The sequence below is a fragment of the Plectropomus leopardus genome, chromosome 6 (genome assembly GCF_008729295.1).
Source record: "Plectropomus leopardus isolate mb chromosome 6, YSFRI_Pleo_2.0, whole genome shotgun sequence".
NCBI classification, from domain to species: Eukaryota; Metazoa; Chordata; class Actinopteri; order Perciformes; family Serranidae; genus Plectropomus; species Plectropomus leopardus.
In genome coordinates, this window is record NC_056468.1 from 1106151 (window position 1) to 1131137 (window position 24987).

At 44.4% G+C, this 24987-nt stretch overlaps 1 protein-coding gene across 1 annotated transcript; it reads right to left on the minus strand.

Annotated features, from left to right (window-relative positions):
• Window positions 1-22853: 22853 nt before the first annotated feature.
• LOC121944077 (proline-rich protein 2-like) lies at window positions 22854-24714 on the minus strand. The gene is made up of 2 exons (XM_042487746.1): window positions 24628-24714; window positions 22854-23648 (listed from the first exon to the last, which is right to left on the minus strand). The coding sequence occupies exons 1-2, from the start codon at window positions 24712-24714 to the stop codon at window positions 22854-22856; spliced, it is 882 nt and encodes a 293-aa protein (XP_042343680.1).
• Window positions 24715-24987: the final 273 nt, after the last annotated feature.

The following is a 24987-nucleotide window of genomic DNA, read 5'->3' on the forward strand; positions in this document are numbered from 1 at the left end:
ATTGATGCGATTTCTATCACAAACATGGGAACAAACAAAACAAAAAATACATGGAGACGAAAAACAAATATAAATATTTTTCAAAATTTCAGTTTTGTTGCAAAATCGCATTATTACCTTTTTATTAATTATCTTATTACGAATTTAGTTAATTTTCTTGTACTTTTTAGAAATTTCTTGACAATTTTTGGATAATTTCTCCCGTAGTTGCTGTTTTCCTTCTTTCCATGTTTTTGAAAAAAAAATCAAGACAATTTGCTCAGGTTTCAAAGGGTCATATCTTTTGTTTGATCAAGGTTTTTTATTTTTTTATTTCCAAATATGTCAACCAAAAAAAAAAAAAAAAATACAACATGGACATGAAACATCTGGAAAAAAAAGTTCCCACCCTCTGGATCTTAGATAGCTTACAGCCAGACAAAAACAGAAACACAAACAAACAAACAAACAAACAACAACATAGCTCAGAAAATAAATAAATTAAAGATATATAAATAAAATTAATAATAAAACAAAAAATAGATAAATACAAAAGAAGGAATTTACAAATAACAAAACAAAAATAAGTAAATATCACAAATAAAAATAATTACATAAGATTCACTCAGTCAATCTGGTAGCTGTCATATTTTCAACAAATGAAAGAAATGGTTGCCAAGTGCCATTACATTTTTAGTGGACCCTCTAATGATGTATCTGATTTTCTCTAAATGAACATAACACATAACCTCTTTTATCCACTGTGAATAAGATGGTGGGACAGAGTCCTTCCATTTTAAAAGTATATTTTTTCTAGCCAGCAGAGAGCAAAAGGCTATCAAATTCATACTATACCCGCTGAAAGAAGCATCTGCTGGAGCGACACTAGCGAGTCTAGTTAATGAAGAAGGGTCTGTTGTTTTCCCACAAACACCAGTGAAAGCTTCAAAGATAGAATGCCAAAATCTGTACAGCCTGGGGCAGGACCAAAGCATATGTAGTAATGTGGCTGGGGCTCATTTGCACCGGTCACATGTTGGGTCCAGATCTGTCTTAATCTTTGATAATCTATCCTTAGACCAATAAAGAGGGTGCACAACTTTGAACTGAATTACAGCATGTCGAAGGCAGATTGAAGAGGAGTGAATTTTCTGTATGATTTTTTTCCAAATCTCCTCTGGAAAATTTTCTTGCAGGTCTGTTTCCCATTTATGTTTGAGACAGTCCAGATCTGTCAAATTATGTGAGTTAAGCAATGTATAGATTCTGCTTATAATCTGTTTTATTTCTGCACTATACTTAAAAATTAAGCCCTGCAGAGTTGTGGGAGGGCATACAGGGAAACAGTCTGAATTAGAGGCTACAAAATTTCTGAGTTGTAAATACCTGAAAAAAAATGTGATTTATGAATGCTGAATTTCAGTGATAGCTGTTCGAAAGTGTCAAACCTATTTTCAGTGTACAGATCAGATGTTTATTCCATTTCTCAACCAGACATCAAAAGATCTATCCATTACTGATGGGGTAAACATATGATTTTTTTTGTCACCAGTGCAGCATGCAAGAGTTCAGTAAGATTAAAAGATCATCTAAATTGGTCCCAGATTTAACAGAATGAATGACAATTGGATTTGAGGAGATGCTAGAAATTGGCTGTTTAAATGGCAACTTAGAACAGAGTAAAACTACTGGAGAGGTACATCCAGTGGATGCTACTTACAAAATCGTCCACTTAGGAATATTAACATCATTCCTCCTCCAATACAACAATGCCCTTATAATGGCTGCCCAGTAATAATATAAGTTTGGAAATGACATGCCGTGCAATGCACGACACCTCTGCAAAATCTTTTTGTTTGTTCTTGTCTTTTTTTTTTGTTCCATACAAAAATGGATATTTGATCAGTCAGCTTGGAAAAAGAAGGCTTTGCTAGGAAGATCGGAAGACTCTGAAATAGATAAAGAAATTTAGGGAGCAGGTACATCTTAATTGTATTAATTCTAGGGGTTCCCGGCGATCAATGTCCTGTGTGAGATCGGATAGCAGAGGTGGATAATTAGCTTTATACAAATCTTTATAATCATGTGTGACCCATATCTAAATTTTTTAGAGCTAATTTTAAAGGGAACTGATGAGAGATATGTCCCATCTACTGGGGTAATGGGCATAAGTTCACTCTTCGGAAAGTTTACTTTGAATCCAGATATTCTACCAAATCTATTCAGCAATGCCAATAATTCAGGGATACTGGAGAGGGGGTCCAATATAAAGAGCAACATGTCATCCGCATAAAGCGAAACTTTATGCTCTGACCTAACGCAGAGGATCCCTTTAATATTGGAGGTCTGTCTCAGAGCTAATGTAATCTGAATTTTTTTTGAAAATCGGTACATGCTGATGTTCTGCGGGTAAGCGTGATACCTTACTTCCAGTGCATCTTTGTCTGTGCCTCTGGTAGTGTCTCTGTGCTGCTCCTACGAGCGATTCCCGGCTAATCTTCTAACTTGCTCCTTACTTCGACTGCTTTTTATTTGACTGTGACTGAAAACTCACATAAGTTTTACTTAATCACTCACAGCTGTCTTCTCCTCTCAGCGTTTTTGTATTCTGTTTAATCACACAGCCGCTCACTCACTGTTAGCCCGTTAGCTACTTTAGCATTAGCTCTGGTTAGCGTTGGCTTCTCCCTGCTCTTCTCCCTTTTCTGCTGCTTTCTCCTGCTCAGTGTGTCAGATGTTTAGTTACTCCTCTGCCTCCTTTAGTGATAGTGGTACCTGTAACAAGTGTAGTTTATTTGCTGTGCTGGAGGCGAGGCTTAACGATCTGGAAGTGCGGCTCCGCACCATGGAAAATACCTCTTTAGCTGTGATAGTTAGTAAGCCCCCTGTAGCTGGTGCCAACCGACATAGCATAGCCTCTGCTAGCCGTCCCCCGGTAGCCCCCGAGCAGCCGGGAGGCTGGGTGACTGTCCGAGCGAAGCATAGTAAGCCGAAGCCCACAGTACACCTCCCACCCCCCCCCTCACGTTTCAAATAAGTACTCCCCGCTCAGCGACTCACCAGCTGAGGACACAACCCTGGTCACTGGTAGCTCTATTTTGCAAAACATTAGTGATACCAGCGGCCATAGTTAAATGTATCCCTGGGGCTAGAGCGGGACATGTCAAATTTGAAGCTGCTGGCTAAGGCTAAACATAAATACAGTAAGATTGTTATTCACGCCGGCGGCAATGACACCCGGTTACGCCAATCGGAGGTCACTAAAATTAACATAGAGTTGGTGTGTGAATACGCAAAGACGATGTTGGACACCGTAATCTTCTCTGGACCCCTCCCCAATGTGACCAGTGATGACATGTTTAGCCGCATGTCATCACTCAACCGCTGGTTGTCGTGGTGGTGTCCAGCAAATGATGTGGGCTTTGTTAATAATTGACACTCCTTTTGGGGGAGACCTGGTCTTATCCGGAGGGACGGCATCCATCCCACTTTGGATGGACCCGCTCTCCTCTCTAGAAATCTGGCAGAGTTTATTAGAGGCCCAAAGCCATGACATCCCAGAGTTGGGACCAGGGTGCAGAGTCACAGTTTTACACGCTTCTCTGAGCTTCCTCTAGCACAGTCACACACCCATAATGTAAATGTTATAAAAACGGTGTCTGTCCCCGGACCACTTCATTTGTTTAAAGCTAAAATAAACAAAATGGGAGTTGTTGTTGAAAATCTCATAAAAATTAATACATCTCCTGTCAAACAGCATCATAACAGGAGAATTAAATGCGGACTCTTGAACGTTAGATCCCTATCAACCCAGGCTCATTTAGTCACTGATTTAATATTGGATAACCATACTGATTTATTATGCCTCACTGAGACCTGGCTTTGTCCTGATGAGTACATTAGCCTCAATGAATCCACTCTTCTTTTTCTTAGTCTTTCTCACCCATCCTGGAAAACTCTACAGCCAATTCTATTTGTTATAGTGTACCGCGCCCCTGGCCCATACTCTGAATTTCTATCTGAATTCTCTGAGCTTATATCAAGTTTAGTGCTTAAATCAGACAAAATTATTATAGTAGGGGATTTCAGCGTTCACATGAATATTAATAATGATAGCCTTAGTTCTGCTTTCTCCATGCTTTTGGATTCAATTGGCTTCAGTCAGTGTGTACATAAACCCACCCACCGCTACAATCACACCCTCGATCTTGTCCTTGCATATGGCATCAATATTGAAGATTTATTAGTCTTTCCTGAGATTCCTGCTCAGTCAGACCATTATTTAATAAATTTCAATTTTTTATAACTAGACTACAAGCTAAATTTAAGAAACTGATTCCTTCTGCATTGACATCATTACCATGTCTTACAGCGAACTGAGAATACTCTTACTAACTTAAGTCATTCTCAAATTGACTGTGTCATCGATAATGCTACTGGCTCACTATGATCAGCTGCACCCTTCAAGAAGAAAATAATGAAACAAAGAAAATTAGCTCCATGGTTTAACCTCCAAGTCTACAAATTGAAACAAACATCGCAAAAATTTGAAAGACATTGGTGTTCAACCAACCTGGAAGAGTCCCGTTTAGTCTGGCTGGATAGTCTTAAAGTGTATAAGAAGGCCCTCCGCCATGCCAGGGCAAACTATTACTCGTCATTAATTGAGGAAAACAAAAACAATCCCAGGTTTCTTTTCAACACTGTAGCCAGGCTGACTCAGAGTCACAGATCTGAGTCACCCTGTATTCCATGTATTCCTTCGGCCCTAAGCAGTGATGACTTTATGACTTTCTTTAATGATAAACTACTCGATTCGAGATAAAATCCATCACCTCTTGCCCTTACCTGACTTGACCCCGGACACAGCCTGGATATGGCAGCAAGGCCTGAAATGTATTTGTACCGTTTCTCCCCTATGGACCTTCATTGACTCTACAATTTGATTTCTGCATCTAAGCCATCAACATGCCTGCTAGACCCCATCCCAACTAAGCTACTTAATGTGGCAAAGCGAGCGGAGTAGAAAAGTTGCAGACAACGCCACCTGGGGGCTTTCACCCCAAGATATAAACAGGATTTAACAATTACCAGTTTTCAATTTGAAACAAAGGCACAGAGTTCAAAAAATCCCACAGGACAGGAACGTGATTTCCAATTACAAAAATATTTTTATTAAACAATTATTTTAAAATGAGTAACAGACTAAATAAATCATAATAATAATAGTAATAATAATAAAGATAAGGAGTGATATGAGGAGCTACCAAAAGGAAAAGGGGACAGGGCTGGGGCTTCCCACTACAGCGGTAACAAAAAGGGGAGGGATCCAAAACTACACCACACCCGTGACACAGCAAACCAAAAAGTGAAAAAGGAACCACCACCAAGGGAACCGCTGTGCTCTAGGCCCTCAGCACCTGTCAAAGGAAAAGAACACCATTAAAAACATGAAATCAAGGCAACTCTCACACACACCATAACCAAAATGTCAGCCACCCCAAACTCAAAAGAAACTATTCTAAATCACAAATTATCAAGATAAAAGCAAAAAGGTTTCTAAACAATAAAGCAAATATAACCCAGAAATCCAATCAATAATATTTCGAAGAAAGAAATGACAAATGGAAAAGGAATAAACTCAGGTAATTAATTAAATGTCTGCCACTCTAAATTAATTAAAATCAGGCTCTAGAGGGGACGGCTCTGTGTCAAAGGGAGGGTCAAGACGCCCTCTCCTGGCTCACGTTGGTAGCTTTTTTGTTGGTCCAGGCTGTACTGCCACAGCTTTGGGCTGCAGTTAATGGGGACAGATAAAGGCGTCAGATATGAGCCGAATCAGAGCGCCAAACTAAAGCAATTGGAGTCCCAAGAGAGCCAAACCAAGGGAGTAGATACACAGAGGGGAAGAGCCAAAACAGCAGCGAGGCCCACAGCGGCAAGTGATGGCAGCGCACTGCAAAATAAACAAATGAACCTAATTAGAATCTGGGCATAAAACATTACAAAAAAATAACAAAAGCTGCAAATAAACATTTCCTACCGGAGGGCAGGATCAAGGCATCACACAGCAGCGGGAAGAGGAAGCCCGCAGCCCAGACTCCACCAGCGATGGCTGGGAGAGAACAATAATCAATACACCTCACCAGACCATCGGCAGCTTAATATAAAAAGGCAGACAACTAAGCGTCCCACCCACAGAAAGTGCACCGCGCACACACAGGCCCGAGGGAGACAGCCCGGCTCCCGGTGACACCACACTGCTGGACGGAGTGAAACTGGAGTAAACACAAGGCCCATAACACTGAATAAATTGAGCGGAACAGAGCATGCATACCTTTGTTTTGAAACCCAATCTTCTACCCAGCAAGATGCTACCACACACGGCTGCCGGCTCCGTGAAGGAGGAAAGAGGAAGCGGAAGGAAGGTGAAGGGTCCGACTGGGTCTATTTATAGGGGATCGCTCGCCAATTGTCTGCCACACTGCTCCCCACGGTGGGGAGCGTGGTGCTGTCCTGCCACATTAAGGAAGTTTTGCCCTTATTAGACAACTCTTTATTAGATATAATCAATACGTATTTATTAACAAGCTACCACAGTCCTTTAAAGTAGCTGTCATTAAACCTGTTCTAAAGAAGCCCACTCTCGATCCTGAGATTTTAGCTAACTAATCTCTTGGCAATGCATGGTTACTTGTCTCCAAAAGTAGGATAGGAACCAGAGCCTTCAGCTACCACGCTCTTCTCCTATGGAACCATCTTCCAGTTTCGGTCAATGAGGCAGACACCGTTTCAACTTTTAGGCTTAAGACCTTTCTCTTTGATAGGGCTGGCTCAGGTTGCCTGGACCAACCCATAGTTAGGCTGATATAGGTTTAACCTGCCAGGGGACCTATGATATACTGAGCTCCTTTTCCTTCTCTCAATGCTGCCATCAGAAAATCTTGCATGTCTGTTTATTGCATTGCCGTTTGCAAGCTTAACTTAGCCTCAGTAGTTTAGCTTAGCCTTACATCTGTGATAGCCATGCGGTAGTGTCACTACCTGGGGCTCGCAATTACAGAGCTTGGGTCTGTTGAACTGCACTACGCTAATCCCGTTGCCTCTCGGGAGCATTCCTGCTCCCTTGTTTCCTAGTTTTCCTGGATTCTGGCCGTAACCTTGGCTGTGCCTGGCCGTGATGATAGCTGTGCTGATGCTGTGACCCTGCCTTTGGTTGTGCTCGTGCTGTGGCTGTACTGATACTATACCCCCCACTCGCCCTGATCGTGGTCTGGTCCTGGTTGCGCCAATGCTGATCTTGCCTTTGGACACCTCCCTATCAATATACGCAAGAGATTTTTGTCATCACCCTCAACATCATCACAGAGTGCAATTAATAAATTCACACCTATCGTTATTGTAATATGACATGCATCTGTTTCTATTATTGCTGTGCCTCTCTCCCCCTCTCTCCCCCTCTCTCCCCCTCTCTCTTTCTCTTTCCTTTTTGCCTTGATTGTATTTCATTTGTTATTTACGACATCTATTGCACGTCTGTCCGTCCTGGAAGAGGGATCCCTCATCATCCTCTACCGCTCTTCCTGAGGTTTCTTCCTTTTTTTCCCCCCCGTTACAGGGGTTCTTTTCGGGAGTTTTTCCTTGGGTGATGTGAGGGTATAAGGGCAGAGGGATGTCATACACTGTGAAGCCCTCTGAGGCAAACCATGTTTTGTGATAATGGGCTCTATAAATGAAATTGACTTGACTTGACTTGACTTGAAAATCGTCTGGCCTCGGAGATTTGCCACTTTTCTTTGCTCTAATTGCTTAGGTTATCTCCATGATCGGAAGATCCTTTTCCAGCTCAGCACCCAATTTTGCATTTACAGAGGGAATATTTAGAGATTTTAAAAAAAAATCTTCTGTGGCAGAAGGGCTGCTGCATGGGTCTGATGTGTTTAATAATTGATAGAACTTTTTAAAACAGGAGTTTTATTCCTTGGTCGTCAGTGATTGCAGTAATAGTTGATAAGCGGTTCTCTGACGTAACTGATGTGCGAGCAAACGCCCAGCCTTCTCCCCATGTTGATAATGGTTGTGCCTTACTTAAAATTAAATATTCAGCCTGGTGAGTAGACAGGAGATCAAACTCAGTTTGTCAAGTCAAGTCAGTTTTATTTATATAGCCCATTATCACAAAACATGGTTTGCCTCAGAGGGCTTTACAGTGTACGACATCCCTCTGCCCTTAGACCCTCACATCACCCAAGGAAAAACTCCCCAAAAAGAACCCCTGTAACGGGGAAAAAAAAGAGGAAGAAACCTCAGGAAGAGCGGTAGAGGATAGTGAGGGATCCCTCTTCCAGGACGGACAGACGAGCAATAGATGTCGTAAATAGCAAGTGAAATACAATCATGGCAAAAAAGGAAAGAGAAAGAGAGGGGTGGGGGGGGGGGGGAGGAGGGGGGGGGGGGGGGGGGCACAGAATAATAGAAACAGATGCATGTCATATTACAATAATGGTAGGTGTGAAATTAGTAATTGCTCTCTATGATGATGTTGATAGAGATGATAACAGTCTCATGCATATGTGAAAGGGGGTTGTCCAAAGGCAAGATCACAGCATCGGCGCAACCAGGACCAGACCACGATCAGGGCGAGCGGGGGGCACAGAATCAGTACAGCCACAGCACGAGCACAACCAAAGGCAGGGTCGCAGCATCAGCACAGCTATCACCACGGTCAGGCACAGTCAAGGTTACGGCCAGGATCCAGGGAAACTAGGAAACAAGGGAGCAGGAACGCTCCCGAGAGGCAACAGGATTAGCGTAGTGCAGTTCAACAGACCCAAGCTCTGTAATCGCGAGCCCCAGGTAGTGAGAGTACCACATGGCTGTCACAGAGCTAAGTTAAGCTTGCACATGGCAATGCAGTAAACAGACATGCATGATTTCTGATGGCGGCATTGAGAGAAGGAAAGGAGCTCAGCGTATCAGAGGAAGTCCCCCGGCAGGTTTAAACCTATGTCAGCCTAACTATGGGCTGGTCCAGGCAGCCTGAGCCAGCCCTAATTATAAGCTTTATCAAAGAGGAAGGTCTTAAGTCTACCCTTAAAAGTTGAAACGGTGTCTGCCTCCCTGACCGAAAATGGAAGATGGTTCCATAGGAGAGGAGCGTGGTAGCTGAAGGCTCTGGTTCCTAACCTAATTTTGGAAATTTTGGGAACCACAAGTAACCCTGCGTTTTCAGAGCGCAGTGATCTTGAGGGTTGGTAAGGAACTATGAGCTGTGACAGATAGGATGGAGCCTGACCATTTAGAGCTTTGTAAGTAAGGAGGAGGATTTTAAATTCAATCCTGGATTTCACAGGGAGCCAGTGCAGAGAAGCTAAAACAGGAGAAATATGATCCCTTTTCTTGCTTCCCATTCAAACACGAGCAGCAGCGTTCTGCACCAGTTGGAGAGACCAAAGAGATTTGTTTGGGCAACCAAATAATAGGGAATTACAGTAATCCAGCCTAGAGGTGACAAATGCATGTACTAATTTTTCAGCATCTGTTTGGGATAGGATATGTCTAATTTTTGCGATGTTACGCAAGTGAAAGAAAGCCGTCCTTGAAGTTTGTTTTATATGGGAGGCAAAGGATAAATCCTGGTCAAATAAAACTCAGAGGTTCCTTACAGTTGTGCTAGAGGCCAAGGTAATGCCATCTAGAGAAATTAAATTGTTGGAAAAGGAGCTTCTGAGGTGTTTTGGGCCAAGAACAATAACTTCAGTTTTGTCTGAATTCAACATCAGGAAATTACGGCTCATCCAGGCTTTTACATCCTTAAGACATGTTTGAAGTCTAGATAGCTGATCAGTTTCATCTGGTTTCATAGATAGATATAATTGCGTATCATCAGCATAACAATGGAAATTTAAGGAATGTTTTCTAATTATGTTGCCTAGAGGAAGCATATATAAAGTGAAAAGGATTGGTCCAAGCACCGAACCTTGTGGCACTCCAAAGCAGACCTTTGTATGTGCGGAGGGTTGATCATTGATGTGAACAAATTGGGAACGATCTGATAAGTATGACTTAAACCAGGCTAGTGACGTTCCTTTAAGGCCAATTGAGCTTTCAAGTCTGTGCAGTAAGATTTGATGGTCAATGGTGTCAAATGCAGCACTGAGATCTAATAGGATTAAAACAGAGATCAGACCTGTGTCAGAAGCGATAAATAAGTCGTTATTAATTTTTACTAGTGCCGTCTCTGTGCTATGATGAACTCTAAAGCCTGACTGAAAGTCCTCGAATAAACTGTTGTCTCGGAGAAAGTCACAGAGCTGATGAGCAACCACTCTCTCAAGGATTTTAGAAATAAAGGGGAGATTAGATATCGGTCTATAGTTAGCTAAAATCTCAGGATCGAGAGTGGGCTTCTTTAGAAGAGGTTTAATGACAGCTACTTTAAAAGACTGGGGTACATAACCTGTCAATAAAGACGCGTTGATTATATCTAATAAAAAGTTGTCTAATAAAGGCAAAACTTCCTTAAGGAGCTTAGTTGGGATGGGGTCTAGCAGGCATGTTGATGGCTTAGATGCAGAAACCAAAGTATAGAGTTGATGAAGGTCAATGGGGGAGAAATGGTCTAGATAAATTTTGGGCCTTGCTGCCATAATCAGGCTATCTGAGTTCGGGGTCAGGTCAGTTGAGGGCAAGAGGTGATGGATTTTATCTCGAATAGTTATGATTTTATTATTAAAGAAATTCATAAAGTCGTCACTGCTTAGGGCCGAAGGAATACAGGGCTCTATAGAGCTGTGACTCTGAGTCAACCTGGCTACAGTGTTGAAAAGAAACCTGGGATTGTTTTTGTTTTCCTCAATTAGTGATGAATAATAGTTTGCCCTGGCATGGCGGAGGGCCTTCTTATAGACTTTAAGACTGTCCAGCCAGACTAAACGGGACTCTTCCAGTTTGGTTGAACGCCAATGTCTTTCAAATTTTCGCGATGTTTGTTTCAATTTGCGAATCTGGAGGTTAAACCATGGGGCTAATTTTTTTTGTTTCATTATTTTCTTCTTGAAGGGTGCAACAGTGTCGAGAGCTGATCGCAGTGAGCCAGTAGCATTATCGATGAGACAGTCAATTTGGGAATGACTTAAGTTAGTAGTAGTGTGCTCAGGAGTTGTAAGACATGGTAATGATGTCAAAGCAGAGGGAATTAGTTTCTTAAATTTAGCCACTGCTGAATCAGATAGACATCTAGAAGAGTAGCTCTTACTGAGAGGCTTGTAGTCAAGTAATAAAAAATTAAAAGTTATCAAATAATGGTCTGACAGAGCAGGAATCTCAGGAAAGACTAATAAATCTGCAATATCAATGCCGTATGCAAGGACTAAATCGAGGGTGTGATTGTAGCGGTGGGTGGGTTTATGTACACACTGACTGAAGCCTATTGAATCCAAAAGTGTGGAGAAAGCAGAACTAAGGCTGTCACTATTAACATCCATGTGAATGTTAAAATCCCCTACGATAATAATTTTGTCTGATTTGAGCACTAAACTTGATATAAGCTCAGAGAACTCAGATAGAAATTCAGAGTATGGGCCGGGGGCCGCGGTACACTATGACAAATAGAATTGGCTGTAAAGTTTTCCAGGATGGGTGAGAAAGACTAAGAAAAAGGCTTTCAAATGAATTATAGTTTAACTTGGCCTAAGTGTGAATTGCTAAGCTTGAATCAAAAATAGCAGCGACTCCCCCTCCTCGGCCAGTGTCCCGCGCAACGTGACTATTTATATGATATTTATATTATATTTATATTTGTAAAGACATTAGTTTTTCACTTATATCTGCAGAGGGGGAGTGGCTGTATAACATATCTAACTCAATTATGTCATCGGTTAACTTTCTAATGCTTTCAATACTTGTCTTTTTTCTATTTGCACAATAAAAAATTACCTGACCCCTCAAATATGCCTTTAATGTCTCCCACACACGACGGAGACGTATCAGGGGTTTGATTAATATTAAGAAACAGTTTGATTTCAGATGATATAAAAGCTGTAAATTCATCAGAAAGGAGTGAGGAATTAAATCACCACAGGCGGTGGCTGGGTTGCACTTTAGGAATATGCATCTTCATTAAACCATGATCAGAGATCATTATGGCTCCATAATCTCAATCGATTGTTAAATGTAGTATTTTTTGTCAAGAAAAAAATAATTAATTCGTGAATACATTTTATGGACTGGTGAGAAGTAGGAATACGCTCTCGTGGTTGGATTACGGAAATGCCATAGATCTGCTACACCTTAAGTCTTATGGAAAAGCTGGATAGCATGTGCTGATTTTGACAGAGATGCCCTCTTGGAAACACTCTGATCCAAGATGGGGGTGAGTACACAGTTTATATCTCCACCAGGTATAAGATGGTGCATTGTCATGTTAGATAAACGAGAAAAACCTGGTGAAGAATGTGGGATCATCCCAGTTTGGGGGTTAAAGACAGGCTAAAATGACAGGGAGTGTATATATCTTTCAAACCACAATGACATATTGGCCAGCTGTGTCAGAATGTACACTCAATACAGTAAATGGTATGTTTTTGCGAATCAAAATAGCTACCCCCTTAGCCTTTGAATGGAAGTTAGATTGATAAACCTGACTTGTCCATCCCCTACTAAGATGCAATTTATCTGATGAACATATGTGGGTCTCCTTTAGAAAAGCAATGTCTACTCTGAGTTGTGTTAAGTGTGAAACGATTTTCTTAAACTTCACTGGGTGATTGAGTGATTTGACATTCTAACTCACAAAATTAACTAGGCAACCATCACATGTTTTAACATCATTTACACAGGCCGTAGCCCATTAGTATAGGATAGTGTGTCATGTATGCAGCTCACAGGCATCAAACCACAATAACAAATATGAATACAAATAAATGTAAAAACAAACGTCTGGTAAAATAAATCTAGAAAGCATTCAGATCCAGTAATTCCCTAACCCCCATCACCTACATAAACAAGGTGATTGTGACCTCCCTTACCAAAAAAATCCACACATTGGTGGATAATAATTGGGAACTACACAGGTAGTCGTTTTAGCTCGCATCAAGCCTCAAAACATAAACTTATTCACAGTGATACACAGCAAACTTACATAGTTGTACTTTAAAAGATAAAATAAGAAATCCTTTGATTAAAAAGAAAGGGAGAGGGAAAAATGAGCTAGTTATAACCATCTTTTAATAAGTTTAACCTCCAATGCTAAAACAGAATGTTACCCAAAATTCTCCAATGACAGTAAACTGATCTTTAGTTGTCTAAATAACTAAGGGTGATCGACATTGTGAGCAGACAGAAGTATTAATAATAATAATAATAATTAAATTCCCCACCATGCGACTATTATTAACCTTAGTAAGGAAAGGTAATCAAAACAGGCTAAAATAGCATAACATGAGGGTTCAGCTAGGGATAATTTTAAGAAACATGACCCACACTCGGGCACATACTCAATAATGATCCATCAAAACATTCCTTGGAATAGTGTCTCACCTTTAAAGTGGAAAGCTCTAGATGGTAAACGTTACATGTGGGAATATATGAGATGTGAAACAATAATATGAGCTCATAAATGAGGACAGTCTACACTGTAGCTGCAAAGAGGGAGTCTCAGAGTCACTTGCTGGCGTCCATGAACGAAATAATGTTCTTGCTGACGTATGCCATAGCTTTCTCAAGATCAGTAAACTCCTTATCTTCTCCCCTGTAAGTGAGTCGAAGTTGAGCTGGGAACGAAATACCATACCAGACACCCTGTTGGTTGCGAAGAAGCCTCCACACATCCATGAACACAGCCTGAGCTTTGGCCACACTTGGGGTATAGTTGGTGACTGGATCCCGATTAAAACGAAGTGTACCACGGGTGCGGGCACAGCGCAGCACCACAGCGCAGTCCTACAAGTAATGCAGTTTGGCGACGATGGCACGCGGTTTTCCATCTGGCCTTTTCAGACCCAGGCTCCGGTGTGAGCGGTCGATCAGTGGCTCTTTTTCCAGTTGGAGTACCTCAATCAGCAGACTAGAAACCATGGCTGTGGAGCTGGAGCCGGGAGTCTTGGCGACGCCAAGGATCCTTATATTACATCTCCTCATCCGGCCCTCCATATCATCACATTTCTCCTTCAGGTTCAGCACTTCTGCCTTCAAGTCACTCACCATATTTTGCAGAGTAGACACTTCATCCAACCACACCGAAATTCCCCACTCCAATTCTTTAACACTGACCTTAACTTGGTCTAGGTTTGATTTGAGGGCTGCGGTGTTGTTGACAATTTTGGTTTTCACCACGTGCAATTTGTTCTTAAGAAAGTCGAAATCTTCTCAGAGGGCATTTTTCAGTTCCGACTTTATCGTCGCTGCAATATCTGCTTTCAGTGAGAGGAGGTTTTCTGCCTTCAAAACCTAGACATCCCTCTCTCTGTCGTCCGGTGGTGTTGGACTCGCTCGGCCTGGGCTTCTGGCAGCACTCTGGTCTGAGGTCGGTTAGGCATTGTATTAGATGAAGCTGTGTGTCCATATTTCTGCAGATTCGTTGCCATTTGCGCATTTCAGTGGAGTTGCTTCATTTTAAGATAGAGAAGAGAAATAGTTTGCAGGTCTACAAGCTTAAATGCACTGTTTAAATCTTGTTGAAAAAGGAGGCTGAGCAGGAGCTCTTGCTAAAGGAACTCCAGGCGGATCTCATCCAGCCCTGGGGCCCTGCCACTGAGGAGGTTTTTGACCACCTCGGCAACCTCAGCCCCAGAGACGGGAGAGCCCACCTCCGAGTCCCCAGGCCCTGCTTCCTCACCGGAAGATGTGTCGGTGGGATTGAGGAGGTCTTCGAAATATTCCTTCCACCAATCCACAGTGTCCCGAGTCGAGGTCAGCCACCATACACAGTGTTGACAGAGCACTGCTTCCCCCTCCTGAGACACCGGATGGTGGTCCAGAACCTCTTCGAAGCTGTCTGGAGGTCCTTCTCCATGGCCTCACCGAACTCCTCCCACGCCCGGGTTTTCACCTAGGCGACCACCGTCGCTGGCTGCACCCCGCCTGGCCTGCCGGTACCTGTCTGCTGCCCGTGGAGTCCCACAAGCCAAGAAAGCTCGATAGGACTCCTTCTTCAGCTTGATTGCATCCCCCAGCAGAATGAGGGAATCGCCAGAAGGAGCACTCTCCAGCACCCCCTTTAAGGACTTCAAAAAGGGTGGATACTCTGAACTGCCTTTTGGACCATAGGCACAAACAACAGTCGGGATCCGTCCCCCGACCCGAAGGCAGAGGGAGGCCAACAACTCGTTCACCGGGCTAAACTCCAACATACAGGCACTGAGCCGGGGGGCAATAAGTATTGCCACCCCTGCCCAGCTCCTCACACCAGTGGCAACTCCAGAGTGGAAGAGAGTCCAACCGCTCTCAAGAAGACTGGTTCCAGAGCCCATGCTATGTCTCGAGGTGAGGCCGACTATATCTAGTCGGAAATTCTCAACCTCGCACACCAGCTCAGGCTCCTTCCCCACCAGAGAGGTGACGTTCCATGTCCCTAGAGCTAGCTTCTGCAGCCGAGGATTGGACCACCAAGGTCCCTGCCTTCGGCTGCCGCCCAACTAACATCGCACCTGACCCCTTTGGCCCCTCCTATGGGTGGTGAGTCCACAGGAAGGAGGTCCCACGTTGCCTTTTCGGACTGAGTCCAGCTGGGCCCCATGGGTAAAGGCCCGGCCACCAGGCGCTCGCCATCGAGCCCCACCCCCAGGCCTGGCTCCAGGGGGGGCCCCGGTGACCAGCATCCGGGTGAGGGAAACTTTGAACCATTCGTGTTTTTCTTCATGAGGAGTCTGGTGAGCCATGCTTTGTCTGGTCCTCCCCTAGGACCTGTTTGCCATGGGTGACCCTGACAGCCCCCGACAACTGAGCTCCTAGGATCACTGGGACACACAAACCCCTCCACCATGATAAGGTGGTAACTCTGGGAGGGTTATGCAAAAATGTATTATTTCAAAAATCACAGTTGTGTTTTTAGGGTTGTTGGACTACTATTGGACTACTAAAGATTGAACAGGCATTATAATTCACCTGAGAACATTTTTTTAAATATATTTTTTGGGGGGCATTTTCCCTTTATTCAGAGGACAGTTAAAGAGAGACGGGTATGGTGGGAGAGAGAGGGGGGAATGTTATGCAGCAAAGGGCCGCTCGAACCTGGACCGCTGCAGAAGCCTTAGGCATATGGGGCATGCACTCCACCTGGTTAGCTAGAGGTCGGCCCACCTACCAATATTTTACCAAAACATTGCAACCAATGGAATGTTTTGGTAATGTTTTCAGAGGCAAGTTTTATTTTAGTTCCCAGAATGTTCATCATAAAATTATGGTAACATTCTCAATAAACATCCAATTTTTTTTTAATTTTTTTTTTTTAATTTTTTAATTTTTTTTTTATTGTTAACATATCACATTACATAACATTTTCATTATAAAAACAGGTCTGTAATGTTAGTTGTCAATTATGTTCTGAATGTTGCTTTGAAGTAACAAAGCACTGTGATGGTAAAATTGGCGGGATAGCCATTTATTATTCAATGAATGAATGACTGAATGAATGAAACAAGCAAACAAGCAAGCAACAGACAGGCAACACACTTAAACAAAGGTAGAATCTTGTGATCTTGTCAAATCTTGTGCCTGACCAAACCCAACCCCAAGAATGCTACACTTACAAAAGTTAGAGAAATTAAAGAACCTACCTACCTATCTACAAACCTAACCAAACACAGTCGAAGCAGCTGCCCAGAAGGCCTAGTGTGTTAGACATAATTGCCTATGGTGTGGTGCTCGAGTGAAATGTTGTTTTTAACACAACAAACAAAACCAGAGTCTATTCGCCAGAGCCCAGCTCCCTTACAAACAACTGAGTGCCTCGGTGCGAGTTAACGTTAACAATCAGCAAGTTAACAATTACGAGCAAACTAACAACAAACAACTCGAGGTACAGGGCACAGAGGTGGACTGTTCACATGAAATCACAGCTGCGTACTGGCGAAGTTACTGCAGACTTTTATTGTCTTCAGTAAAAAAACACATAATGCCACGTTGGACCGTAGGACGGGATGCTAGCGTGAGACGTCGCGAGATTTGTGCGATTCAACATGCCGTTGCCCTTCTGAATGTAAACAGCTCAGCTCAACCCCAAACGCCAGCTTATACAAGCCCAATAATTCAGTTAAACTTACTGTTACACGTTCTCCCCGTTCTGCAATAAATCTGTCTGATAAATCCTGGACGAAGAGACCGTGGAAAGCCTGCAGGATTACGTCGACGAGTGCTATTACAGACTCGTCATGAGGAAGGCAACCAACACGCCAACTTCTTCCTCAAAGAGAAGCCGCTCGGAGAAGTCTCCAAGTGCCACCTCGTCGCCCGAAAGAGACTACGGAGACATCCTAGACTCGATAGATAGAAAGCTAAGCAGCTTTGACGCCCGCCTGGCTCTGGTGGAAGTCCTCCACAGAGAGTTTCAGGCGCTACGTGAGTCTCTGGAATTTAGCCAGCAACAGGTGGCCTCGCTAGCGGCTGAAAACGAGACCCTGAGGAGCTCAGTCAAATCGCTCACCGAGGGTATGACGAAGCTCTCCGAGGATAACAAACGGATGAAGGAGTCCATCCTCGACATTCAAGCGCGCAGCATGCGAGACAACCTGGTTTTCTCCGGGATCCCAGAGCGGGCAGAGGAAGATCCCGAAGCGTCCATCAAGGAGTTTCTCCAGAAACAACTGAAACTCCCAACGGACACTGTGAAGAACATCACCTTCCATCGGATCCACCGCCTTGGAGGGAAGAGACCAGACGGCCGGCGCCCGAGACCCATTGTTGCGAAGTTTGAACACTTCAAGCAAAAGGAGCTGGTGAAGAGCCGAGGCAGGGAGCTGAGAGGAACGGACTTCAGCGTGAACGATCAATTCCCCAAGGAAATCCTGGAGCGCCGCAGATGCCCGTTCCCAATCAGAAAGAAATTTATCGACGGAGGATCCGGGCTATCATCACTGTGGACAAACTCTACGTTAATGGACAGCTGTTCCGTGATCCAGAAGTCACTCCTTGGCTCTACTGAATGCACGTCCTCTACCACACTTAAAGGTAGTCTCCGAGTAAGGTAATACAGAACACAGAACAATTCCTCCACTAATTTCCTTTTGGGCCTTTATTAACTAAAATCACAGTGCACGTCTCATAATGTACTGTTTTCCTTCCAGACTGTTAATCTGTATATTTGTGTTACCTGTTCTGTTTGTTTTGTTTCCTGTTGTAGTTGTTGTAATGTGTCACCACTTATGCTTAAATCCATCGTGTTTCAATGATGCTCAGTCCAACTACATATTTTACAAGGATACACTTGTCACAGACATACACACGCACACATACAAGAAAACAAATATACAACAACTTGTTTATGCAGTTTCCTCAAAAAGGCAGCTGCACACATCTAACACACACACACACACACACACACACACACCCACATACACACGCACACCTCCACTTATTTAAATTACAATATACACTCAATACGTTAGTTTAGATATGAACACGTTACAGTTTGTCACTTGGAATGTGCGTGGAGTTGGATCACATGAAAAAAGACTCAAAATTTTTGAACACCTTAATAACCTTCAGGCAGTTCTATTGCAGGAGACTCACACATCCAAAGTAGGACATCATAAACTTAGTTCATCACAGTTTCCTCACACATACTTAGCTAGCTATAATGCCAAACAAAGAGGCGTAGCTATTTTAATTAGTAAAAAAATAAATTTCACTTGCAATAACAATACCACAGACCCAGAAGGACGATTTATAATAATCAATATATCGACACATAATACAGAGTTATGCATTGCCAATATATATGGTCCAAATGATGATGACCCCTCCTTCTTCCACAGCTTTTTCACTGCACTTTTGGCACACTCAGACACAACACTTGTGGGAGGGGACTTCAACTTGGTACTCAATCCAGAATTAGACAGACTTAGCAGAGCAGGTAGTTATCGCCACTGGCAATCAAGTGATATAATAAAACAATACATGAGTGATTGTGGTCTCTGCGATGCTTGGCGCTGTTGTCACCCCACGCTCAAAGAATACACCTTCTTCTCACCAGTCCACCACTCTTATTCCCGTTTAGACTACTTTTTAACAAGTAACTCAATTATGATGGACATCTCTGACACACAGATTCACCCTATCAGCGACCACGCTCCAGTCACTCTGACAATCACTAAGAAAACAGTCACACCACCATCTAGACATTGGAAATTTAGTACATCATTGCTTAAGGACCCAGACTTTATTAAATTCTTTAAAAAAGAGTGGACAATATTCTCTGAAACAAATGACCTGCCTGAAATCTCCTCATGTGTTCTTTGGGAGGCGGCAAAAGCAGTCATGCGAGGTAAAATAATTTCTTACTCTGCATACAAGAAAAAAAAGGAGAAAGCTCTTGAAATAGAATTAGAACAGCAAATTAAAGCTTTGGAGACAGCTCATGCCGCTTCCCAAGATAAACATTTGTTAAGTGAATTGAGAAAATTAAAACTGAAACTAAATGAATTACTTGACAGAAAAACACAATTTCAGCTACAGAGATTACGCCTGGACAACTTTGAACACAGCAACAAATCCAGTAGACTCTTAGCAAACCAACTAAAACAGAATAAAGAAAAAGTAACAATTTCCTCAGTAAAGAACTCTGCTGGGAAAACAACCTGTGTCCCAGAAGAAATAAATAACACATTTAGGGATTTTTACAAAAACTTGTATTCATCACAAATGAATCCATCAAACTCCAGCATAGATGCTTTTTTAAGCGCAGTTGAACTACTACAATTAAATAATGAACAGATCATGACTTTGGAGTCACCTATTTCAATAGAGGAACTTCATGACGCCCTCCAGCATATGCCGAACAAGAAAGCCCCAGGACCCGATGGTTTTTCCCGGAGAATTCTACAATTCTGGCCAATGCTCGCACCAATTTTCAACAGAATGGTTGTCGAAATTAAGGAAACTTCCATACTCCCCCCTAACATGAACCGTGCAAACATTAGCCTCCTCCTTAAACCAGATAAAGACCCATTACTCCCATCTAGCTATCGTCCAATATCACTTATAAATGCAGATTTAAAAATCATTTGCAAAGCGCTGGCTAGAAGAATTGAAAAAATAACACCTCACATAATACATCCTGACCAAACTGGATTTATCAAGGGCAGACACTCTACAAATAACACAAGCAGACTAATCAATTTGATAGACTACTGTAATATTCAGAATAAGGAAGCCATAATAGTCTCATTAGATGCTGAAAAGGCTTTTGATCGGGTGAATTGGAAATTTCTCTTTGCTGCATTACAAAAATTTGGGTTCGGAGACAACTTTCTATTCTTGATCAAAATATTATACAGTTCACCCAGTGCTTGTGTCAGAACAAATGATCAAACTTCTCCAAGCTTCAATCTCCAAAGGGGCACCAGGCAGGGTTGCCCACTCTCTCCATCCCTTTTTGCCATATTTATTGAACCACTCGCAGCTGCAATTCGGCAAAATAATAATATCAAAGGGATTCGAACAGCAAATGTGAACCATAAGATAAGCCTTTATGCTGATGATGTACTACTTTTCCTTCAAAATGCACAAGCCTCTCTCTCTGAGACAACAGCACTTATAGACAAATTTTCCTCTATTTCAGACTACTCTATTAATTGGAACAAATCAACAGTCCTACCTATAAACTCTAACTTCAAGAGTGGGTAAACCGCCCCACTACAATCGGGAAACATTAGATACCTAGGTATCAACATTTCTGCCAGGCTGTCTGATCTGACACGGCTAAATCACATTCCCCTACTTAAAACAATCGAGGATGATCTCACTCGGTGGAGGAATCTGCCCATATCGCTTATGGGAAGAGTGGCAACAGTTAAAATGATGGCCCTGCCGAAAAAAAATTATATCTTCTCAATGGTTCCATCTCAACCTCCCCTCACTTGGTTCAAATCAGTAGACTCGAGCATTTCCAAATTTCTATGGAAAACTAAACCACCACGTATAAGTTTAAAAATTCTTCAAAAGGCTAAAGATCACGGTGGTTTGGGGCTATCAGATTTTTATAATTACTACCTTGCCAATAGACTACAATATATCTTAAAATGGATTACAAAAAGTCCACTAGATCAAGCATGGTTAGATATTGAACAGACATTTTGTAAAGAAACCCAAATCGCTGACCTGCCATTTATCAGTCCCATTATCAAAGGACATAGCTGCTTTAAGAGCATTAATATTAGCACTTCTCTGACACCCATGCCATGCAGACATACGCCCATCTGGAACAATCCTGATATCCTGCGAAATAAAAAAATAATAAACTTCACAACATGGTACGATAAAGGGATAAGACATCTGGAGCATATCCTCCAAGGCAGTAACTTCATTCCATTTAATGAGCTGGTAGTACTATATGGTATTAACAAGAACAAATTTCTGGAATATCTTCAACTTAAATCCATAATTAAGGTTTAACCTTAGCCAGTTGGACTTAGAGCTACCACCAATAATAGATTTTCTAAAGCTCTCACCTCCAAAATTACTTTCCAAAATTATTTATTATTATCTAAAACAGATCTAACAGTCTCTCTTCCAATCTCCAAATGGGAGAAAGATTTATCCATCAACACACAGACCCAAATTTTTGGATGCAAATTTGTTCAAATACCTTCAAAATGACCCAAAGTGCCAACTTATAACTCATACAGTACAAGGTTCTTCACAGAACACACTACACAGGACAAAGGATGTTCAAGATAGGCCTTACACACAGAAACGTCTGTTTGAACTGCACGGGTGGCCCATTAGATACGTATATGCATGCTGTTTGGCTTTGTACACCTGTCAACATATTTTATTTTCCTCGGTGTGGGGGGTGCTCTGGGGAGTTGGGGGGTTGGTGGCCCTTGGGCCCTGCCTGGGTTGCCTCACTAGTGTGGGTGGGTCTGGGGCTTTGGGGCCTGATGGCTTGGGCCCCTGCTGTCCCCCGGCGGGGGGGGCCGTGCCTGCCCGGGCCCGGCCCTGGGGGGGCGGGTCGGTGCCTGCTGTGGCGTCTCGGGACAGGCGTGCCCCTGGGTGCTCCGAGGGATGGGGATTGGGGTGGGGGGGCATGTTGGGTGTCTGGGGGTGGTGGGCCCCCTGCTTGGTCGGGCTGGCCGCCCGGGCGTGGGTGGGTCCATGATGTCCCGGCTCCGGGCCCCTGGCTGGGGGCTTGCCATGCACGGGGGGTCGGTGTCCTCCTGGCCTGCTCCCGCATGGGTGGTGGGCCTCTGTCTCGGGTCCTCTGGTGGCTCCTTTGGGTGTTCGGGTGCGGCCCCTGGGCCGGTAGGCCTGACTCCCTGTTGCCAGGTGGGGACAGTGATGGGGGTAAGTTTCAGGGCCAGTCAGGAAGCTGGCCACATGGGGACAGCCCCCTCTTTACCTCCTTGTCGACCCCCTATCCCATTACATCCCACCTCATAAGACACTAGGGCCTTGAGGGGCGGGACCAGTGGGGCCAGTGGGTGGGGGGTCGGACTGCATTATGGCGGCCTGGCCCTCCTCCCTGCTCTGGTCATTGCACCGCCCCTTAATTTTAATTGCACAGGAGACACTGAGGGCAGGTAGGGCGGGTGGGGCATTTTGGGAGACTCCGCCGTCTGCCAGCGGTGGGGCGCCCATGCCCTAGCCATTCCCCCCAATTTTAAATTGCACCGTAGTCACTCACACATCTCATAACAAATATCTAAATACACACATCTTCACATGCATACACCCTGCATCCATGTTGGACGGGGGGTTGGCAGGGGCGGGGTGGGGGTCTCCCACTGCCTCTGTCCCTGGCCCTGCAGGGCTGGACGGGGGGGTCTGTGGTCTGGGGGAGTGGCGTCAGTTCTGCTGCGGGGGTGTCGCCGGTGGCTCTGGGTTGGTGGTCGGCCTCTCTGTGCGGGACTGGGCTGGGTGGTTGCTTGGGCCCTGCTGCTGTGTGGCGGTTGCCCTGCCCGGTGGTTTGGGTAGCTCTGGGATGGTCTGGACACTGTCTGCGCCTGTGGAGGGTTTGGCTTCTGGCTGGGCTGGGGGCCTGCTCTCCCGGTCTCCCTGGGGTTTCGCCCCTGGCTGGGGTGGGGGTGGGGGGCCGCTGTGGCCCCCCGCCGTCTTCCCCACGGGGTATATGGTTTGGCCCGGGGGCGGTGGGCTGGGTCGTCATGGTGGGCCGTGGCCCGCCCCGTTGGGGCCGAGGGTTGGGGGGGCTCTGGTCTCTCTGGTGCGTGGCGGGCTCCCCGCTGGGGGTCGGGGCGGGTCTCGGGTTGGTGGGGCCCTGTGGCTGTGGGCTCAGATCGTGCCGGGGTTGGTGGCCTTGGGCTGGGCCGGGGGGCCTCCTGTCCCTTGTCCCTCTGTGGGCTTCCCCCGGCTGGGGGGGTGTTGCCTCTGTGTTCCCTTGCTTGTTCCCCCTTGGGTGGGGCGCGTGGCTGTCTCTGGGGCACGTGGTGTTGGGTCTGTCGTGTTCTGGGGGGCTGTTGGGTGCTCTGGTGGCTTGGGTCCTGGCCTGCTTGCCCCTGGGAGTTTGGGGGGTGTTGTTACAGCCCCCCCCCCGTCAACTACAAACCACATCCAATGACAAACCCTCACACACACACACACACACACACAAACAAACACACACACACACACACACACACACAGAGCACGCAACTGTTATACAATCACACACGTACAACAGTTGCAAATATGGATGTTATCCATGTCAAGGTTATGTTGGGTAAGTATTTATGCAGTCTGTTTTTTTTTGGGGGGGGGGTTCTTTTGTTTGTTTGTTTATTTATTCATTTTTTATTTATTATTTACTTTATTCTATTTTATTTTAATTTTTTTTTTTTCTCTAATTACTTGTTTTTTATTTATTTATTTATTTATTTATTTTTTTATCCATCCATCCATCCATTTTCTTCCGCTTATCCGGGGTCGGGTCGCGGGGGCAGCAGCCTAAGCAGGGAAACCCAGACTTCCCTCTCCCCGGCCACTTCGTCCAGCTCTTCCCGGGGGACCCCGAGGCGTTCCCAGGCCAGCTGTGAGACGTAGTCTCTCCAGCGTGTCCTGGGTCTTCCCCGGTGGCCTCCTACCGGTGGGACATGCCCTGAACACCTCACCAGGGAGGCGTCCTGGAGGCATCCTAATTAGATGCCCGAGTCACCTCATCTGGCTCTTCTCAACGCGGAGGAGCAGCGGCTCTATTCCGAGCTCCTCCCAGATGACCGAGCTTCTCACCCTATCTCTAAGGGAGAGCCCAGCCACCCTACGGAGGAAACTCATTTCGGCCGCTTATACCCGCGATCTTGTTCTTTCGGTCACTACCCAAAGCTCGTGACCATAGGTGAGGGTAGGAACGAAGATCGACCGGTAAATCGAGAGCTTTGCCTTTCGGCTCAGCTCCCTCTTCACCACAACAGATCGGTGCAGAGTCCACATTACTGCAGACGCTGCACCGATCCGCCTGTCGATCTCCCGCTCTATCCTTCCCTCACTCGTGAACAAGACCCCGAGGTACTTAAGCTCCTCCACTTGGGGAAGGATCTCGTCCCCGATCCGGAGGGGGCACTCCACCCTTTTCCGGCTGAAAACCATGGCCTGGGATTTGGAGGTGCTGATTCTCAATAATTTTTTTTTTTTTCCTCTTTTTTTACTCATTTCCTGCCTGCTTCCACCGTTAATACTGTTGTAAATACTTGCAGCTGTCATTATTGTAATTAGCATTGTTGTCATCGTTTTCATTGTCGTTGTTGTTGTTATTGTTGCTGTTGTTTTTGTTGTCTCTTGTGTCTTCCCCTCCCCTCTGTGTCCCCCAACCTCTCTCTTTTCTCTCTTCCTATCCACTCTAACGTTGTGCTGTCTGGTAGC

Coding starts and splice junctions, on each gene's coding strand:
- LOC121944077 (XM_042487746.1), bottom strand. CDS start 24,714: ATGGTTTTCAGCCGGAAAAGGGTGGAGTGCCCCCTCCGGATCGGGGAC. Junction 23,649..24,627: donor AGGAGCTTAAGTACCTCGGG/GTCTTGTTCACG, acceptor CCAAACTCCCAG/GGGCAAGCAGGCCAGGACCC.